The 21,232-nt window shown below is 40.2% G+C and overlaps 1 protein-coding gene across 6 annotated transcripts in view; it reads right to left on the reverse strand.

Moving 5' to 3' along the window:
• The window catches only part of DAP3 (death associated protein 3), a 53,873-nt gene extending 32,871 nt beyond the window's left edge, over positions 1 to 21,002 (reverse strand). The window contains exons 1-3 of one of the 6 annotated variants that reach the window (XM_036754814.1): positions 19,791 to 20,107; positions 17,253 to 17,392; positions 1,357 to 1,403 (exon numbers count right to left, since the gene is read on the reverse strand). In XM_036754814.1, the coding sequence (XP_036610709.1) occupies positions 1,357 to 1,401 (45 nt within the window). In that variant the 5' untranslated portion in view covers positions 1,402 to 1,403; positions 17,253 to 17,392; positions 19,791 to 20,107. The other 5 variants (XM_036754817.1, XM_036754816.1, XM_036754812.1 and 2 more) reach the window with 5 other exon arrangements.
• Positions 21,003 to 21,232: the final 230 nt, after the last annotated feature.

Here is a 21,232-nt window from a genome sequence, read left to right on the forward strand (position 1 = left end):
CAGATGCTGAGCAGCATTCATGAGTCAATTAAACAGAGGTCACCCTGAACTAAGTAATAAAAATCAACATCCTTTCACTGACACGTCATGGCCAGGGGCCTCTCAGAATCCAGGATTTTAATACAAACCACAAATACTTCTTGCTTTAATTTTGTAGGGCTAAACAGGCTTTTTTTTTTTACATTAAAAAATGGTATAAAGACTCCTCTTTTAAAAATCTCAATAATGTGCTCAACAAGAGACTAAGCAAACCACAGCTCAATTCCTTGTTTGCTCTCCCCATGTAGCTTTATTCCTACTCATCCAGTAATATTCAAGAGGGACATGAATATATATATATATATATATGTATATATATATATATATATATACACGCAATATTTTCTGATATGCACTGGGGGTTCAGAAGGAAATGACTGTTAAATTCCATTAGGGAAAGGGCAGACAATTATAAAGATGTCTTGGAGTGAATCTTGTCCATGGGACATGCACTGTTCAGAACAAATAAGTTCCTACAGGTTGAAATGGGCAGAAATGGAATTCAGATTCCTTTTTGGGTATAAATTTTTTTTTAGCTAAACTGCTTTCCCTTTTCTCCAGTAATTCTTGTCAAATATGGAGGTCTTTCCCAAGTAGTTTGCATTCGTGGGTTTATCCAACACTCGGTTATTGCTTTCAGTTGTCTCTGGTTCTTGTTCACTTAGCATGTTTCACTGATCTCCTTTTCTATTTTTTAACCAGCACCAAATAGTTTTGATGGTTACTGTTTTGTAGTACAGTATGGGATCTAAAGTGCATTACTTCTTCATTCCTGTTTGTTATTTCCTTTGAGATGTGAGAACTTTTTGTTCCTGAAAATAAATATTATTTTGTCTAGCTTTATAAAGAAGCCCACGGTAGTTTGATTAGCATAAAACTAAATTTATAAATTAATTCATATAATACTGTTGTTATTTTTGTGTTGGCTCAGCCCAACAATAAGCAATGAATAGAAAATTATCTAAGTTATTCTTTATTTCTTTAAAGAGTATTTTGTAATTGTATTTATATTAAACCTTTAAGTGCCTTGGTAGATTGATTCATCGGTATTTTTTACATTTAATAGTTATTGTGAATGAAATTTTATTTTATCTCCTCCTGGGTTTTGTTATTGCTATATGGAAATGATCATTTTTGTGGATGTTTTCCTAACTTGCTTCCTTACTGAAACTATTATATCAATTAATTTTCCTATTAATTCTCTAGGTTTTTCTAATCAAATCACATTATTTAAACAAAAACTATTTTGGATGTTGGATGAAAATTGCACTGAAACATTAACTTGGCAAAAGAATCATAAATCTGTTGAAGACTCACCTTATGGCTCTTGGAGATCAGCCTTATCACCTTTCTCAGCATCATTCCTAAAAGAAAGAAAAAAAAAAAGCAAAATTTCATTGGAGCCAATTGACTGTCATTTTTCTCTACAATAAGTGGAATTCCTCTTGGTTTTAGCCTGCAAGACGGGCCCCATGATCTTTGTAAATCCACAAGAAGTGGATGGTGACATCAATCATCATTCAATTTAAGATGAAATCTACTTTTGCTGTAGTTTAAAAGCAGACATTCTTAGACTCCCAGAGTTGGAAGAAGTCATCTAGCCTAATGTTGCACAGGGTGTTCCTAAAGTCTGGACACATAGGCAAAAATACGTATTTTCTTTTAAGAAATGAAATGAATGAAATTTTCAACAACATTTTATTTAGTTGGAATATTAACAAATAACATCTTCAGTATGATTTCCATCATTTGTGATGCAAAGGTTGATGCGCTTTGCAAGATTCACATGAACTCGATGCAGTAACTCCACACTGCCATCATTTTAGCACATTCACACTTTATGCGTTCAATCAAATGTGTTGCATCTGTGATTTTCATTGAGTACACCTTCTCCTTTAGCATACCCCAAAATAAGAAGTCAAGGGGGCTAAGGTCTGCCAATATTCCAAATATTTCAAAATATGCATTTTTGTCTGTGTCCAGACTTTAGGGACACCCTGTAGAATATCTTCTAAACATTCACAAGCAATGGAGAATTTATTACTTATAGAGCAGGCCATTCCAATTCTGAAATCTGCCTCCAATTGATACTTATATTAGCCCAAGGGTTGCCCTCTGGATCTTATACTGAAAAACTTGAGGTACCCCTGGAGAAGAAAGCCTCATTTGATAATTTATTCTTCAGAAGATGCCACTGAGTTTTCAGTCGGAATGGACTGAGGGAACTTTAGAATATGAGTTTCAGCTTCTGTTCATACTGGTCAGAAAGTTCAAACCTGTTCATTAAAGTAGTAACTTCGCCTCCCCCTCCTTCATTATTTGAAGGATGTGGATTTCTGTCATTAAACTGATATGCTAGTAATGAACTGTAACCAAAGTTCTCTTATGATATCTAATTATGTCATGGAGGTGACCCTGGGGCTTGAAGATTATGCCAGAAAATCTGTAGAATGTAAATTCCTTGAGGTCATGGATTTTTTTGTTTTGCTTATTTCTCTAGTGCCCATCATAGTCTTGCATATAGTTGGTACTTAAATGTTTGTGGAAGTGAATTGTTGGACTAGTTTAAATTAAGAGAGGCATAACCATTTAGTAGTTTTTTTTTTTGGCCACAGCAATTTATGAAACCATAAAAAGGCATGGAAAGGTTATGATCTGTATCTGAAAAATGAGTAACCACTAACCACATTTGTGAAATCACTTCTGAAATATGAAGTATGGAGGTAACAATCCTTAAAAAAAAGATTTAGTAGACATATCTTAAAACAACAAACAAACAAACAAAAAAAACCCCCAAGGTTCCAAAGGTGAAGGATACTATGCTATAGTGGAAAGAATGCTAGATTTCTTAGACTTGGGTACTAGTTAAGCCCAAGATGAGCTTCTGAAAAATTGACTGGAAATCAAATAACTTAAATCTAAAGAATGGGTGGGTCAAAGAACAAATTATACAAATGGTAATTTCATTAAAGATAACAACAGTAAGACAACATACCAAAAGTTGTGGGATTCAGCAGAAGCAATATTTAGGGGGAAATGTGTATCTCTAAAATGCTTTCATCAGTTAAAGAGATGAAGAACAGATCAATAAATTGGGCAGGCAATTAAAAAACTAGAAAATCAACAAATTAAAAAATAAACAAACAATTAAACACCAAGATAGAAATCCTTAAGTCACAGGAGAGATTAAAAAGATTGAAAGTTAAAAAACCCATTGAACTAGTAAATAAAATGAGGAATTATTTTTTCCAAGAGAGGAACCCCCAATGAAATGGATAAGCTATTACCTAATTTGATACTACCATATTACCAGTATCAAAAATAGAAAAGGTAAATTCACAACCAACGAAGAAAATAAAAGCAATTATGAGGAGCTATTTCATCCAACTACATATAATCTAAATAAAATGAATGAATATTTACAAAAATATAAATTACCCAGATTAATAGACCCAGAAATGGAATATTTAAATAACGCAACCATTGGAAAGAACTTGAACAAGCCATAAATGAATGACCAAAGAAACAAAAACCCAGGACCAGATGATCTTACAAGAGAAACCTACCAAACATTTAAAGAAACCCACTAAACATTTAAAGAACAATTAGTTCTATAGCAATATACTTAAAAAAAAATAGGTAAAGGAGTCCTACCAAACTTCTTCTATGACACAAATATGGTCTTGATACCTTAAACCAGCAGAGTCAAAACAGAAGTAAAACTATAAACCAATTTCCCTAATGAATATTGATATAAAAATTTAAATATTAGTAAGGAGATTACAGCAATATATCATAAAGATCATACATAATGACTAGACTAGACTTATACTAGAATGTCATGCTGGTTCATTAGGAAACTTATAAACATAAATGTCCATATGAATGACAAAACCCCAAACCATATGACTCAATAGATGCTTTTCACAAAATACAACACTTATACATGTTAACGTAACAGCAAGTGAGAACAATCCACTGGCACTCCAAATGAACTTAACTCTTGCAGCAGAAAAATATCTCCTTCAATTTCTAGGACAAGCACAAATAAGGACACTGAAAAAGGCCTATAGACAATGTAATTAATAATGAGGTATAGCTTTTCTTTGTGAATTTTTAGCCTTGTGATATGACATACTGACAATTACATTTTATTACAGTATTTTAGTATGTGGTATCACATTCTGTTTGTCCTGGGACAGATGTGTAATGTGTGAGGAAGGTTTCCTATTAAGACATTAATGGTAGAAATTAAGGATTAATGAGAATTTATTGGAGATCCTCTGGGTAACAAAAGGAAGGAAATAAAAAGGTACCTACATAAAAATATCAAAACGTTTCTCGGGGAAGCCAGGTGGGACAGTGAGTAAAGCACCAGCCCTGGAATCAGGAAGACCTGAGTTCAAATCCAGCCTCAGACACTTGACACATACTAGCTGTGTGACCTTGGGCAAGTCACTTAACCCCAATTGCCCTGCCTCCAAAAAAACAGAAACAAAACAAAAACATTTCTCTAAAATTGTTCAATTTTTCACCCCGGGACTCTCCATTATCTCTACTTCTCTAAGAAAAAAAAAACTTTCTACTTCCCAATTTAATAGTTTTGAGAATGTAATAATTTTGACATAAAATAAGCTAATCCCAGAGGTTAATTACTTCTTTCTCCGAACCATTTCAGAATTTGTGCTTTTTAAGGAAATACTTGGGAAGAATTCCGGAATTCCAGAGTTTGAAGGAATCTCGGTGGTGATTTACCTGGTGTACTCATAACATTTATTTACCGCACTACTGGAAATTCAGAAAATATTCTAATAAACCTTTCTCCAGCTAAAGCTAGATCCTACTGCTATAAACCCAATGGGATCAGTGCAAGGCATACTGAGTGAACAAGGCAAGGAACAGCTTATGCTATGCTCAGAAACATATATAGAAATATACTAAGTTAAACCATAGAATCTCACAGTAGGAAGACAACTTGTATGGTCCAACTTCCCACACAATGCAAAAATCCTTTCAAGGACATCCCTGACAGGTCAACCACTGTCCAGTGAATATTTTCAGTGAGAGAGAGCTCTCACTACTTTATAAGAGAGCCAATTCTATTTTGGGAAAAGTCTGGAAAATTCTTGCTCAGGTTGAGCTGAAAACAGACTGTCTATAACTACTATCAACTGATCCTAATTCAATTGTTTTAAGCAATACAGAATAATTCCTTTTTCACACGACCTGTGACATATTTGAAAATACTGATCACATCTTCTATCTTCTCAAGCATTCTCTTTTCTGGACAAAAGATATCTATTTCTTTTCAGTTGTTCATAAAAATTTTCATCCTATTCATCACTCAACTAAACTTTTATTAAACATCTACTATTTGCTAAGCACTAGGGGTACAAAGAAAAAAGTGGCACCGTCTGCCTTCAAGGAACTTATAATCTAGTGAGGGAAGACAGCTTGTATAAAACAGAATCAAGATGATTTTTTGGGGGGAGAGGAGCTGGCAGCTTGGGGGAGGGGGAAGAATAAGGGGTGGAAATTAGGAAAGGTTTCAAACAGAGGACAGTGGTGCCTTGAATGGAATCAGGAATTCTAAGAGGCAGAAGTGAAATTGCCCAGAGATGGAGTGCCATGTGTGAGGAACAGAAAGGTGGCCAGTTTGGTTGAACTGTATGGTACAGAAGGGGAATAAAGCATAGTAAGGCCGGAAAAAAAGGATAGGGACAATTTGTGAAGGGTTTGAAATACCAGTTTATATTTAATCCTACAGGAAATTATAAGCCACTTTAATTTATTGAGTAGGGGAGTGCGATGTGGTCATGCCTGGACTTTAAGAAAATTATTTTGGCAGCTATGTGGAGGTTGGATTTGAGTAGAGGGAGTTGGAAGCAGAGAGAACAATTAGGAGGCTGTTGCAATGGTCCAGGTGAGAGGTATTGAGGGCTTCCTAATTGATCTCTTGGCCTTTAGCCTCTCCCTATTCTAATCCATCATCCTTTTCAGCTGCCAAAGGGATTTTCCTAAAGCCCAGGAATGACAGCATCACTTCCCTCCTCAGTGAGCACAAGAGGGCTCCCTATTAAGTCCAGAATCAAATGCTTTTCTTTCTTTCCCTAAGGACCCAGCATAGTGTTTGGCATATACTAAGGCACATAGGTGGTATAGTAGATACAGCAGCAGGCTTGGAGTCAGGAAGATATTGAGTTCAAATATAACCTCAGACATGTACTGGCTGTGTGATCCTGAACAAGTCACTTAACTTCTCAGGGCCTCAGTCTCCCCAGCTGTAAAATGGGGATAAATAACAGCCCCTTCCTCACAGGGTTGTTGTGAAGATCAAACTGGATAATATTTGTGAAGCACTTAGCACAGGGCCTGGAACACAGCACTACAGAAATCCTGATTTCCCCTCTTCCCCTAAGTAGTTAGCAAATTGTTGTTGGACTGAATTCAGGGAGGGGCCGCACGACTGGAGGTGGAAACCGCTAGATTTAGTAACTGACTGAATACGCAGGGGTGACCAAGAGCGAGGAGTCACGGATAACAATGAAGTTGTTACTACTCTGTGTGACTGGAAGGATGGTGGCCCCTGGAATGAAACAGCAAAATTTGGAACATAGGTGGCATCCTTTTGGGAATAATAATGAATTGTGTTTTAGACATGTAAAATTGAGATATGTGCACAAACAGAGCTCAGCAGAGAGACCCTAGGGTTGGGCATGCAGATCTGGGAGCCTTTAGCATGGAGATGATAAGCTCATCAGAGCTGATAAGGTCACCAAGTGCAAGAGTGGAGAGAAATAAGGAGAGAAGGTGGCCCGGGAGAGCCAAACTGTCATTTAGGAGGTCAGTTAACTACCATGTGGCTGTACTAACAAGGATCAGGGAAGGGCTTCAAATCTACTGCTCACCTGACTCCAAATCCACAGCTATTATCATTCAAACTACAATTCACCACCTTCTCTCCAAGAATACTATGAGATATTGTGCTGAATGCCTTTCTGAAATGAAAAAATAAAGCTACATTATTCATAAAAGTTCCCTGTGGTGTGACTCTGGGTCAGGAAATGCAAAAGGCCAAAGTCTAGCAGGCTTTTCATAAGCCTGATGCCTGTATGTCGTGATATTTTCTTTAAGAGAGTTGGAAATACTGTAGAACAGAACAGCATAAAGAAAGAAATCTGACTATGACTTGAAAGAAAGGAAATGAATGGTTACAGACAGAGCAGTGATTTCTGAGTCAGTTGTGTGCAAAGTCAGATTACTAACTGGTTACAACAAAAGGTCAGAGTAAATACCAAATCAAAAGGCAAGGATAAAGATGAGAAGAATACAGTGGGTGGAATTATAACAACTCCAACCTAACCTCTTTAAACACTCAATCTATAAGTATTTAAAAGTGTTCAATATGTATACAAAGAATAAACAATCCTTACTCTCAAGGACAGAGTTCTAAGTTTAATGTTCTGGAAGACAAGTATATAAAGAACAAATACAAAGTAGTTAAATAAAAGGTGTCTGGGAGGGAGAGCACAATCAATGAAGAAATCTGACAATTTACTGATTATGAACAATGGGCTACTGATTTTGCTTAGAGAAACTAAACTGTTTCAAAATATATTCCACAATAAGAGGTAAGAAGAGCTCAGAAATCACTTTGGTTAAGTCAAGGGCAACTGTGGTTGAGAGAATACACTCTTTTTGTTTTTGCGTTGCAAAGCTCTACTCCAATTCCTTATATGGGTGTAGGTGTAACCCTAGTTTCTCCAAGGCTAGGGTATAAACTCTGGCAGGCTTGGTGTATGCTTCTAGCAACAGATTACGTCTGTTTTCTGCTAGTTAAGTAAAGACAGCCTCACCACTAGTAGGCTCAGCCACTTGGTGATGAATATGTCAGCTCTGTCAACCCCTGAGACAAAGCAGAATAAAAAACGTTCTTCAGTCCTGAATAACCCCCATCCCCTTTCTACACTGACAGTGGAAGAATGGCAAAAAAGGGGGCAGCAATAATCCAACTAACTTACATAACTAACTAACTTAACAGTTGGTACTCTAAATGTAATGTGAGATACCTGTCCACTGACTGAGCGGATATAATAATAATTAACATTTATATAGTGCTTTACAGTTGTCAAAATGTTTTATGAATACAATCCCATTTTATCCTCAATCCTGTGAAATAGGTCCTATTACTATCTCCATTTTACAGATAAGGAAACAGATAGTAAAAGAAGTGATTTGCCCAAGGTCACAACGTTATTAAGTGTCTGAAGCCAGATTGGACTTTAGATCTCCCTAACTGCAAGTCCAGCACCCTGACCATGCCACCTCAAAGGAAATGAATCATATCAATTTTGACATTCTCGTAAACGAAATCAAACAAAATGTAGCTATATGCAGAAGTTTGAGGCAAATAAAGGAACTGGTAGAGTTGGTTTTGTATATTGGTAATTAAGGTGGGACTTTTTTTCACTGTTTTCTCTTTTAGAGTGCCTTTGATTAAGTCTTGCTAGGTGTGAAGCCTCAGGCCCACACCTTTTTGCTAAGTAGGCCCTGAACAGGGTATAAAAACTCAGAGGTTAGGGTTTTGCTTGGGGCTTTCACTCACTGGAAGAATGTTCTGTGATCTGACTAGGTAAGACTCTGGGCAGCTGTTGTTAAGAGCCCCTCAGCTTGAAAACCCAGATGTTGATGCTTCTCTGGTAACTATGTATTGCTATGGATAGACTGGTATGTGTTATTTGTTCTGTTTATATAACGTACGCTTGTAATTTCTGTTTGCATTATCTCTGAAGTTCTGGGTGCTGGCTCACCTCCCCCCAAACTGAGTGATATATGTATGTTTGATTAAAGTGAGATTGTTAACCCCTTAAAGTTGTTTTCCTCAGAAAAGCAGATCAAAGAACCTGTGCTGGCAGCCCTCCTGTGTGTTGGTGTTTTTGGCAAGACATGGCAACTGAATGGATATATGGGATTGAAGGAGAACGAGCAGTTGAAGACAATGCTGAGGTTTTGAACCTGGTAAACTGGCGCCTTTACCAAAAAAGGGAGGCCAATTGAGAGGGAAAGATAATGAGTTCAGTTTAAGATATACTGAAGTCTGAGATGCCTATATAATATCCAGTTTGCAATGTGCGATGACCTCAGGGCTGGATATATAGATCTGGGAGTCACCTGAACAGAGATGATTAATTAAACCCATGGGATCTGATGAATTTACCAAGAGAGAGAATATGGAATAATAGTGATAATAACAACATTTAAATAATAGTAATAATAACATTTAAATACCTACGTGCCAGGCATTGTGCTAAGCACTTTAAGAATATGGTCTCATTTGATCCTTACCATCCTGTGAGGTAGGTGCTATTATCATTCCCATTTTACAGATGAAGAAACTAAGGCAAATAGAAGTTAAGTGACTTGCCCAAGGTCACACAAACAGTAACTGTCTGGGTCTGGACTTCACCTGTTTTCCTTATCTGTGAAATGGGATAATAATAGCACTTACCTCCCAGTATTGTTGTGGATCACAGCTCTGATGGGTCTAATTACTATTTCTATGAAGATGACTCCCAAACCTATATATCCAGTCCTATTCTCTCCTGAATTCCAATGCCTCATCATGAACTGCCTATTAGACATTTTGAAAGTGATACCTCATAGGCATCTCAAACTCAACATGGCCAAATTAACTTGAACCCCAAAGTCACTCCTTTTCCAAACTTATATCATCCTTCCAGTCACCCAGGTTCTCATGCTCATCTCAGTTCCATCCTTAGTTCCTCATTCTCATTCATTCCATATATCCAAGGCAGTGGTCAAATTTTTGCCATTTCTAACTCTACAATGTCTCTTGGAAATAACCCCCTTCTCTCTGCTCACACAGACACTACCCTAGTTTAGGTCCTTATCACTCCTCACCCAGACTGTTGCAACAGCTTACTCTTACGTATCCCCATCTCAAGTCTTTCTTCACTCTAACTCAGCCATGAAACAGTACCTGAAATGATTTTCCTAAAGCGTGGATTTGACCTTGCCATCTCCCTACTTAATACACTCCTGGATAAACCTTATTACTACTAAGTTCAAATATAAACTTCTGTTGGCATTTGAAGTTCTCTACAACCTGTCCCCACACATACAAACTTATATATTATTTCTTGCCATGCTCCCTGTGGTACAGTCATACAGGCCCACGTGCTATTTCTTACACACTACATCCCATCTCCATACCAAGAATCTTTTACTTCCTTTGATACTTGGCTCAAGTGTCATCTTCTGCAAGAGGCCTTTCCCCATCGGTCCAAAGGCTAGTAGTACCTTTCAAAGGTTATCACAATCCAATCTGCCAATATGTAGATGTTCCCCTCATTAGAATGTAAGCTCCGTGAGAATGAGGATTTTTTTTTTGTCTTTGTATCTCCAGCTCATAGGACAGTTCCAGAGAAGATTACGTGCTACATGCTTGCTAACTGTGCTTATGAGGTCACTGAAAGATACACTGAGAATGTATTGGATAGGAGAGGCTTATGACAAAGCTTCAGAATACACCCAGAGTTAGAGAGAGGACAGTATTATATAGATGATGAGCCAGTAAAGGAGATTGAAAACGAATAGTAAGTTAGGTTGGAGAATCCATAGAGCAGCAAATCCAAAGAAGGGGATATTCAGAAAAAAGTCCTTAAAATGTCCATTTTTTTTCTAAGAGGTAAGAATTAGAAGGATTTTGAAAAAGTCACCAGATCTGGTAATTAAGAGAATATTGATAACTCTAGAAAAGGCAATTTCAGCATACAGTTATCCCTTCCACATCCTGACTTTCCCCATCACAGTTTTGCTATTATTGTAGGTTGGCATAAGAAATTATTGTAAATGGGAATATTTTGGGAGTTTTGCAGAAGCCAGAAATGATACGCGAAGGCCAGCAGATGACAAAGAAAAAAAGTTCAGAAACTCAGAAATGCATAAAATATACGTATTGTATAATATAGACATTTTATCTTTTAAAACTGTAAATATACACAATTTCTTTTTTAAAGTTAAAAAAAGGAAAAAGTTAAGGTTTGCAAAAAAAACATGAAAGTTAAGGTAAAAAAATTTTATGTGGATTTTCCAGACTGCAGGAGTGCTGTACCTCTAACACTCACAGTGTGGAAAGGATAATTGATGATCACGTCAGAAGGCAGACTGTAAAGGCCAGAAAAACCAATGAGGGGCAAGGAGATTTTGTTGTTGTTGTTGCAGAATTTGTCTGCAGAAGGGAGAAGAGATGTTGGAAGATAGCTTGAAGGGATGACAGAGTCAACTGGGGAGTTTTAAGGATGAGGGAGACCTAGGCATGCTTGTAGACAGAAGGAACCAGAATAAAAGGAAAGAATACATTAGAGGAACTTAACTTGGCTAAGCTAAGGGCTACTTCTTTGGAGACTGGAATAAAAAGATGAGAAAACGGGGTCATCAAGGGCTTTTGAAATGTAAGAGGAGGAGAGGGAACCTAAGGAAAATAGTCTCTTTTTTCACAGCAGAGTATGAGTGTGAGGAGGGGATGGTGTATTGAAGAGAAAAATTTGTAAAGGATGCTATGGAGGGTGTTAGACAACCAATTAGGGAAGATTAAAGGAATTGCTTTGCTACATATTAATTAGGGAAGAATAAAAGAACTTACTTGCTACACTAAGAACCTAGTAGAGTAGTGGATCAGGTTTTGTGACCTCCTGGAGTATGAGTGATGTAGTGTTGGGATTTGGTGAGAAATGAATGAGGATAGACAAAAAGGGGAAAGAAATCTGAAAGAAGACAATGGTGCAATATTGAAATTGGTTAATTGCACAGGTGAGGCTCAGAGGAGAGGCAAGTTATTTAAGACATGGGACTGGGAATAAAAGGTAGGCCATTCAGGTCTGGAAACTGTCAACAATGCTGCAGTAGATGGCCCAAAAGGCCCATTTGTAGTGCATAGAAAAAAAGAACCTGGAGAAAGATTCTATTCAGTTAGTAGATCCTCTCTGAAGGATTACTTTAAGACAAGCACAAGAACTGCAGTAAGAAAGTGTATTGGAGAGAAGCCACACCGATGAAATGCTGGATCCAAATCATATCTAAAACATTTTCATGATTTACAAGTTTAATAACCTTATTGAAAAGCATATGAGGTTAACTTAGAATGTGGTCTTAGTGGCCTGAAGCTGATTTCTAGTGATCAAAGCTTTCTTTTCTAAATCCTAAACCATACAGAGAAAAAAAAAAAGCCACATTATCATTTTGTTTCTCTCTAAGAAAGAGTTCAGGGCAGAGAAGTCCAAATACACCAAAATATTAATAGCAGCACTTTTTGATTTAGTAAAAAACTGGAAACAAAGTAGATATTCATTGACTGAGGGATGGCTGAACAAATTGAGGCACATAAATGTAATGGATTATTGACCATAAGAAATGATGAATGGGGAATTCAGAGAAGGGGGAAGACATGTATGAACTAAGGCAGAACTAAAAGAATAATATATACGATGATTATGTAACCAATGAAAACAATACCAAAAGGCTGCTGAACTCAACCTGCAATGAAATATCTTGGTCCCTGAAAATAGAATGAAACAAATATCCCTATACTTTATGGAAAGGCCAAGGACTGGGTACAGAATGTTGCATATTCTGTCAAACAAGATTGATCTGTTGGTCATTTCTAGTTAATTATTTCTTTATAACAGGGAAGGATCCAGTAGGAAGAGGGGAGCATGGTGGTGCATGATAGGCTATGACTACAGGTAACAAAAGGCATCAATAAAACACATTTTTTAAAAAAAGCTTGTGGCAACTGACTCTGCAAAGTATACATATTAAGGGATACATTTTGTAGTTCTTTTTACATATTGTATTTATTTTGCATATTTTCTGTAAGAGGATACACTGGATAGTGAACAAGAGCTGGCTTTTGAGTCCGGAAAACCTGGGTTCAGGTTCAAGTTTGGGTTCAGGTCCAGTCTCTGACATGTACTGCTTCTGTGTCCCTGGGCAAGTCAATTAACCCCTCAGAGCACCAAGCAACCATCTAGACAGCAAAAACAGTGCTGATCTGTCTTGGTAGAACAAGTACTTCCTCACCTACAACTCAAAGGTGTGCCTCCAAAACGAAGGTTATAGAAGTTATATTTGCAATGGCAAGCATGAGATTCTCCCAACTGAACAGAATTTACACTTGCAACCCCGTGCTGAGTCTCCCAAAGTGTACCCTACCTCCTCATGCACAGGCTAAAAAACTTAACACCTGCTCTGCCCAACTTAGGGTGAAAAAACAGGTCTGGTCAAAGGCGTGTGTGTGTATTTAGTATAGACTTTTATGTATGCACACATGTTGGTTCTTCTGAAGGACTGTAAGCTGCTTAAGGATGAGAGGTGTTGTGTATTTATGTATCTTATGCCTAGGATAGAGTCAAGTACATAGTAGGAAGTATGGCTTCCTGGGACCTAATTCTATCCTCTCCATAGGCTGACCTATGGGGGCACCTGGAGGGCCCCTCAATCTTCTTGCTGATGTTTTTTCTCTTTTTTTCATCCTAGTCTGGCGCTGAAACTCCATTTCCACCCCTGCTAGAGGGAAACTAGAATACTCTCTGAATTCACCCACTCTCTCCATCCCAACAGTGATGAGCTACCTCTCTGGGGGCATTTTGTATTGTTGAGTTGTGTCTGAGTCTTCATGACTCCATTTGGGATTTTCTTGAAAAAGACACTGGAGTGGTTAGACATCTCCTTCTCTAGATCATCTGACTGAAGAGAGACCTGAGGCAAACAAGGGTTAAGTAACTTGACTAGGGTCACACAGCTAGTAAATGTCTGAGGTCACATTAGAACTCAGGAAGAGGAGTCTCCCTGACTCCAGGGTTGGCACTATATCTATTGTGCCACCTTGCTGCTCTCCTATGGGGGCAGACACCTCAGGGCATTATAAAGATTTTTGAGCCTTGCCATCTGCCCTGAAGGTGAACTCTGCCACAAGTGTTGTTTATATCTGTAAAGTACTTAGCATGATGCCTAGTACTAGGTGCCATATAAATGTTTATTTCAGGGGTGGGGAACCTGTGGCCTGGAGGCCACATGTGGTCCTCTATGTCCCCAAGTCCAAGAAGAACAAATTTGTCCTGTGAAGTTTGGATTCAGTCAAAAGGCCACACTTAAGGACCTAGAGGGCCACATGTGGCCTCCAGGCCCCAGGTTCCCCACCCCAGACTCATTCCTTTCCCTTCTCCAAATAGGAGTATAAGCTCTCAGAGATAGGGAACTATCTTCTTTTCCTATTTATATTCACAGTTCTTAGCACAAAGTAGTCACTTAGTATTGATCATTCATTTATCCATGGATACATTCACTTGGCTTCTCTGGAATGCAGTTCAAGGACAGAGAAGTAAAATCATTCATGAAACACTTTTAGTTAGACAAAGCCTGATTGCTCCCAAAACCTCTGGCCTATCAGGAATGGGAAATATGGTTCTAGGGACAGGAAGGACTGAATGCACACTACTTCTTCCAAATGAGGTAGTTAAGCAAGGCTGAGAAAGGGATTCTTGGTGCCAGACTAAAGAGATTTCTCAAAGAACTGAAGAAGCTGCTTTCAATAGTTAGTTAACAATGCAGGGCCAAGGTCTTGGATCTTGGAGAACAGAACCATGGTAGACACAACTGGAAATAACTTATGGTATAAGCATACTCAAAATAGATGTAGTACAAGCTGTACTTTTACTTGTATTTCCAGCCATACCTCTACATTCAAATAAAGCAATAATCCTTGGTAGGATGATTTTCAAAAAGGAAAAGAATGTCATAAAAGTAACCATGTCTAAAAAACAACACGTAAAGACAATAAAACAATTAAAATTTAGTTTCTGTTTGCATTTCTGTACTCACCGACCAATATTTTATTCAAAAAGGATACTCTGTTCTTACTAAGATCTCTAGTGCCCATGATGAAAGGGGAATATGTGAATGAATTATATATGCATGTTGGAATCTCACACTTTTCAATTTTTGAAGCAACACTTTTAAATACTTATAAGATCCTACTATAACATGAAGCTAATATGATTATTCCTCACAAAAGGACCACAAACAGATCCTAATGCAAGAATCTGTTTTTTTCTTAAGACTTTAAGCTCATGAAATTATTATCTATTAAAATCTTATGAGTTTCAATTTTTTTTATTTTACAAAGTGTCTAAAACATCTCTAGAAGTCTACAAAGCATTTTAGCTCCTTTTCAGAAGTGCAAGTTTTCCAGTTTTCCTAAGATAATAGTGAGCTGGTCAGTAGTATGAACTTGTGGAAACTCAATGCATTGTGAGATAAAGCTGAAAAGTAATATTGAAGACTTTTAAAATTGCCCTACCATTGTTTCCCTACTGTTAAAAGAAAATCTTTGTCCCTAGCACAAATTTCAGAAGGGTTTTCCTTTTGTTAACGCATAGAGTTTCAAGAGCCTTTCATGTTTAGGTAAAATACCTTCAGAGCATAGATTCCTCCCCTTCCCCCCCATTTTGTCATTGTTGGGAGCGCTGAACACAACAGGTACTTAAATCAGAAACAAACTGCAGTTTGATTATACCTGATTTCATGCAAAAAAATCTGATTTTAAAACTTTTTTAAGAGCAGTGACTCTGATAATTATTTCAAATGAAAGCTACATCCCTGCAAGAAAGTCCTTTGAAATTTAAAACAAACAACTAAAATCTCAACCACATCCTTTCTTTCAGGGTACTTTATGGACAGCTCTAAGAAAAACTCCTCTTTATGGCATGTCATAGAATGCTGGGAGTTGAACAAGGGCAATTGAGGAAACACGACAACTCTTCAAGCTTTCCTTCAAATCAGATCTCTACAGTCTTTATTATTTTATTCTCAGTCTAGACACAGCCACATTAAAACCTGGTAAAATCAAAGTGCAAAAGATTTTGGGGCTATTCCAGTAACTGACTTCCTCCATTAGTGCAAATAATCAAGAATAGATAATAAAAGGTTAACTGCACATCTGTGAACATTGCACTTTTAAAAAAATAACTGTTTTACCAAAAACCCAATATTGAACCTCAACACAGCCATTTTAGCTTGGCAAGTAACTACTCACATTCAAATCAACTAATTTCAACACAGCAACTATAACATTATTTTCATCCATACTCTCTTAGATCCCATCAGGATTCTTTATTCCTTAATGGTAATTCATTTTTCCTCTTCTGTGTTCCTTGCTAATAAGTATTCTGATTTTCCAGCTCTGCCTTTTAAAATATGGCTTTGTATTTCATAAAAGTCTGTTCTGACACCTCTGTATTCCTCAGTCTTGGTCTTAGTTGTGTTCTACTACTTTTAGGTACTAGATTCAAACATTCTTCTATTGTTGGACATTTACTTGCTTCTACTTTTTGGTTTGCAGTTGCAAATAATTTTAAAACAGTCTTTGAAGGGGTGGTTCTTTTTTTTTTTTTGGGTTGTTGTTGCTTTAAATCACACTTTCAGGATATATTCCCAACAATGGAATTATTTATTCAAAGGACAGATAAAGTCAGCTTTCATGGTCAGTTTTGTATTTGTAAAATACTTTACTGTATATTGCCAGATTTGTCTCTATAGTCTTCAAGTTTGCAATTCTTCAAGGAATGAGAGGACTCTGATTGCTTTTTAAACTGTTTCTATATCCTGTATGATTGGCTGAATCTGTGCTATCAGGTGGCAAAGGCTACCTAAAGTCAGGGGTTTATCTATATATAAAGGGTCTGCATAGAATTTCTAGTGAAACACCATGTCGAATTAGGCATTTTATAAATGTTGATGGTGAGGAATCCTACTATAGTAGATGACAGTCAATTAAACTCAGTTTGAGTGCCTAATACATGAATGACAAACATGCATGAGTACTACAGGAGGGATTCCAAGTGGTACTTGATGGAATCCCTATACTCAAAGAGATTACAATAAACTATATCAAAGACTTAAATAAATGACAAAATGAGGGACAGAAACAATAGGTGTTGTAGGAGATCAGGGCAAAAAAGATAAATGTGGGTTTCATGGAAGAGACAAAATCTGAAGGGATTTGAATGAGAAGAGTAAGAAGAAAGGCATTAAGGATGACTCACTCTCTTCCTTACAAAAAAATTCATCTATATTTAAAAGTAACGATTGCACCATAAAAAACAAAGGGCATCAATAAAACTTAGGACACTCACCAGTTTCTGGCAACTGGCTTTTAGGTGGACCTTCTTACCATCTGGTTTTCATGGGTCAATTATCTAGCTTGCAGATTCAGAATCTTAGGCCATTTTCAACTATTTCCCTGGGGTCTTTGTGGTATGAGTGCCTGTGATCACTAGAACAAGGTCAAGAAAAAGTGACATTTAAAAAAGTGAAAATTTTTCCTAGCTCAAATATTCAGCACAGAAGAAGTTGTTATTGGCTCATGGTTTCTATAATTATCTAGATTTCAATATTCAGGCTTCACTTGACCAGAGGAAAATAAGTCTTGACTACTTAAAGGTTGGTTCAGCCAGCATAAGAGACAATGTTTGTTGCTGCAAATGAGATCTTAGAAAAGAGCTGAATGACCCATGAGATCAAGGTTGACCTGGTCATCTTAACTTCAAGTCTGTGAACTTGCTTCTCCAATATTTTGATAACTGTATTTCAATATAATTGTTTTCCTCTGTAATCCTTTGTGTTTTATTTTATGCATTTAAAAACCTCATTCTAATTAGAAGCTTAAGGAGATTGCCAAAAGGGCTTAGGAAGGGGAAGAGAACCAACATGTATAGAGGCACCTATCATGTGCTGAGCACTGTGCAAAGCACTTTACCTCTTTTGATCCTCACAAAGACCCTGTGATGAGGTAGATTCTGTTATTCCCATTTTACAGTTGGGGAAACTTAGATTCTCAAAGGTAAAGTGAGCTGCCCAGAGTCACACAGCTAATAACCATCTAAAGCTGGACTTGAATTCAGATCTTCCCGGTTCCAGGTCCAGTGTTCCATTCTCTATGACACCTAGCTGTTTGTGTCCAGGACATCAAGGTCAAGAACTCCTCCCTAATTAAAAGCAACTCAATTCTAATTCACCAGACATTTATAAGAAATTATTTTGTGCATGGCACCATGCTACACACTAAACAAAGACACAGAGAAAAAAAGTCCTGCCCACATGGAGATTACATGTGTCTTATGAATTCTACCATGTTCCCTCCTCTCCCAGCTCTAACTATGCATTCATGAAGGCCATGTTCCAAGTTTAATAAGGACTGCCTCATTTTCTCCAGGTTTGAAATCCCTCTTTCTTAATTAAGGCACCTCCTACCCCACCTCCCTTCCTCCCTTCGAAAGTGCTATCTCACTTTTCAAATTTTTTTCCCTTACAAAGTCAACACATTTTTTTTTTTAAATAAGAAAAGGGAGTTTGGAAACATTTTTCCAGAATAGGCCCAATCTACCAAGTTTCTCAAGCTTGAGGTAACCACTTCGTTTAATTATTCTACCTCTCTGGAAAGTCAAAGGAATAAATACCAGGTGGTCACATATAAACAAATTCTAAATTTGAAAAAGGAAATGAACAGGAATTGTTGAAGACTATGACTCTCATTTTATAGAATTAGATAGTCTATAACAGAAAGAATAAATTTCCTAAGTTTTTGGAGACACTGGGTTGGTTTTTTATTTTAGAGGTAGTGTGTTACAGAGCAAAGGCTGGATTTGGAATCAGTTAAAAAAGACCTGGTTGTTAAAGTTCTGCCTCCCACGTTTAAGTTGTGTGAGAACGAGAAAGTCACCGTAGGTCTTCGACTCTCAAATAGAGTGATGTAAGGACAGCACTCTGTAAATATCAAAGGGCAATATAACCATCAGTAGTTATCTTTATATCCGAAGCTCAGAGCACAGGAGCTAGCACTTTATTAAAGTGCTTGTCGAACCAAAGAGGGGGAGCACAAAGACAACTAATTATACCCACAAATGATGTTAACATGGGCAACATTATAAACAACCATATAATGCTTACTTAAAGCCTATGAAAAGTCAGTATGAGCATATAAGTGGGTACGAAGTTCAGCTCGCTTACTTTACTTATTTTACAGATGAGGAAACTGACGCCCAGAGACGGGAAGCCCAAGGTTACATACTTATTGAGAGGTGAATTCTACCTCTACTCCAGGAAACCTTTCCATTACACCCCCATGTTCTCCATCGACTTTAAGAACGTGGGTGCCGCACGTCACCTCCAGAAGGCAGATCTAGGGCAGTTTTCCAGCCCACTTTTGCCCTAAGGAGGTACAAACAGAACTTGCAGAAGGTCAACCAGGACTGGCCCCCGGGGCCCAGACCGGTCTGCGACCGTCTCCTGCCCCAGCTCCTCTGCCTTGGGGCGGCCTGTCCGGGGCCTCCGAAGGCAGCGTCCCCTCTCCGCGCGCGGTCCCCCCAAATCACGAGTGGAAGGAGGGCTGCGCAGGGGCGGCAGACGTAGCCACTAAGTCGTAGCTCCTTGTATCCCGATTACCCCGCCAAAAATTCCGGGGCCGGTACCTAGCTCCCACGCGCGGATCGAACCCGCCGCGGCCACTGGACCAGGCGCTTTCCCACACCCACCTCCCCTCGTGGCGCAGCGCCCTCCGTCGCGCCGCGCGCACGTCGGGGTCGGCTTCCGTTTCAACGCGCACCCAAGCCCTAAGCCCAGCCCTGGCCGGCCCCCTCGGGCTCAGCTCCCTGGACCCAGCCCTAGTCACTCACCCGCGGTCCCAGCGGCAACCAGGCTCGAGCCCTACTGCAGGAAGCTGCTCAGCGCGCAGCCGCCGCTGCCTCCAACCGCCCGCAGGCTAAGGGGGCGCAAGGACGTCCCTGGCCGGCTCACCCAGGCCCAGAAGGGCGTGTGATCAAAGTGGCTACCGATAGCGCGACGGGGTTAAACTTTCTCTCCCTTCTTCCGGGTTGAGGACGTAGGTACGTGTTCCATCGCGCCTCCCAAATCATGTAGAACTGAGCAGAGGACAAATTCCGCCTGTACTCCCCAGCTCCCTTTACCTACGCCCCTGCAGCCGACGGGAATGGAATAGTCCCGCAGGGGGGATTGTGGGAGGCGGGGATTGTGGGAGGTGCACGCGCTGGGGGGAGGGAGAAGAGGAGGAGGAGGTGGAGGCGGCGGCCGCGGCGGTTGGTGGTGGTGGGGGCGGGGTGGGGGGGGGAGGACTGAAGAAGAGGCGGAGGCGGCGGCTACAGCTAGCACCGCCTGAGGTAAGCGTGTGGATCCGCGCCAGAGCCGGCTTGACAGGGGAAAATGAGGCGAGGGGAGACGCGAGAGAAAAAGTCCCTGAGCTAACGAAGCGCGTGTGGGCAGGAGCGCGGGGCAACGGAAGATAGTGGTTGGTGGGGAGCTCGTGAGCTAGGCAGAGCCGCGGGCGCGCGCGCGCGCTCGCCCGTCGGCCGGAGTTGGGCGGGGGGAGGAGCGGGGAAGGACGTGGGGGGAGAGCGCGAGGAGGGAGGAGTGGGAGGTGGGGGGGCGCGAGGCGCCCTTCGCTCCCTCCCTCCATCCCTCCCTCCCGAGGAGCTGCCGCCGCTGCCTCTCTGCCGCCGCCGCTCCCGCCGCCATTTTGGGTTCGTTTTGCGGAGGGGGAGACGATCCCCCTTCTCGGTTGCGGGCCCCGCCTCCCCTTAGCCTTACCCCCCTGCCCCAGTCCGTTCCCTTCTCCCCCTTTTCCTTCCCGCCAGTCTGCTCACCCGCCTGCCGCCTCCTGACAAGCGGGAGGGACCCGCCGGGGACCCAGGGAAGCGGAGGAGCCCCGAGGCGGCCGCCTACCCTCCCCAACTCCTTGCCCTCTCCTCATCTCCCTTCGTCCCCGGCCTCTGACACGGTGAGTGGAAGCCAACCTGGGAGGCCTCCGAGCCTGCGGGCTATTCCCCAGCGGCCAGGCCTCGGCCTCCTGGGAGCCACCGTCATCCCGGGTCCTGGACCTCTGGGAGAGGGTTGGCAGGGATGGGGGAGGGGAGGGGATCCTAGGCCGACCGGGAAGTCCCGCCGGGAGGGGGTCAAGGGGTGTTCCTGACAGGCCGGTTCCTGGGGTGGGGGGGAGGGAGGAGGAGAAGGAAGGGAGGGAAGGAGTGGAGGCGGAGTCGGGCGGATGTCCCTGACAGGTTGGTCTCCGTGCATTGGCATGGGGGGATCCCTGACATAGACT

The sequence above is a fragment of the Trichosurus vulpecula genome, chromosome 4 (genome assembly GCF_011100635.1).
Source record: "Trichosurus vulpecula isolate mTriVul1 chromosome 4, mTriVul1.pri, whole genome shotgun sequence".
Lineage (NCBI taxonomy): Eukaryota > Metazoa > Chordata > Mammalia > Diprotodontia > Phalangeridae > Trichosurus > Trichosurus vulpecula.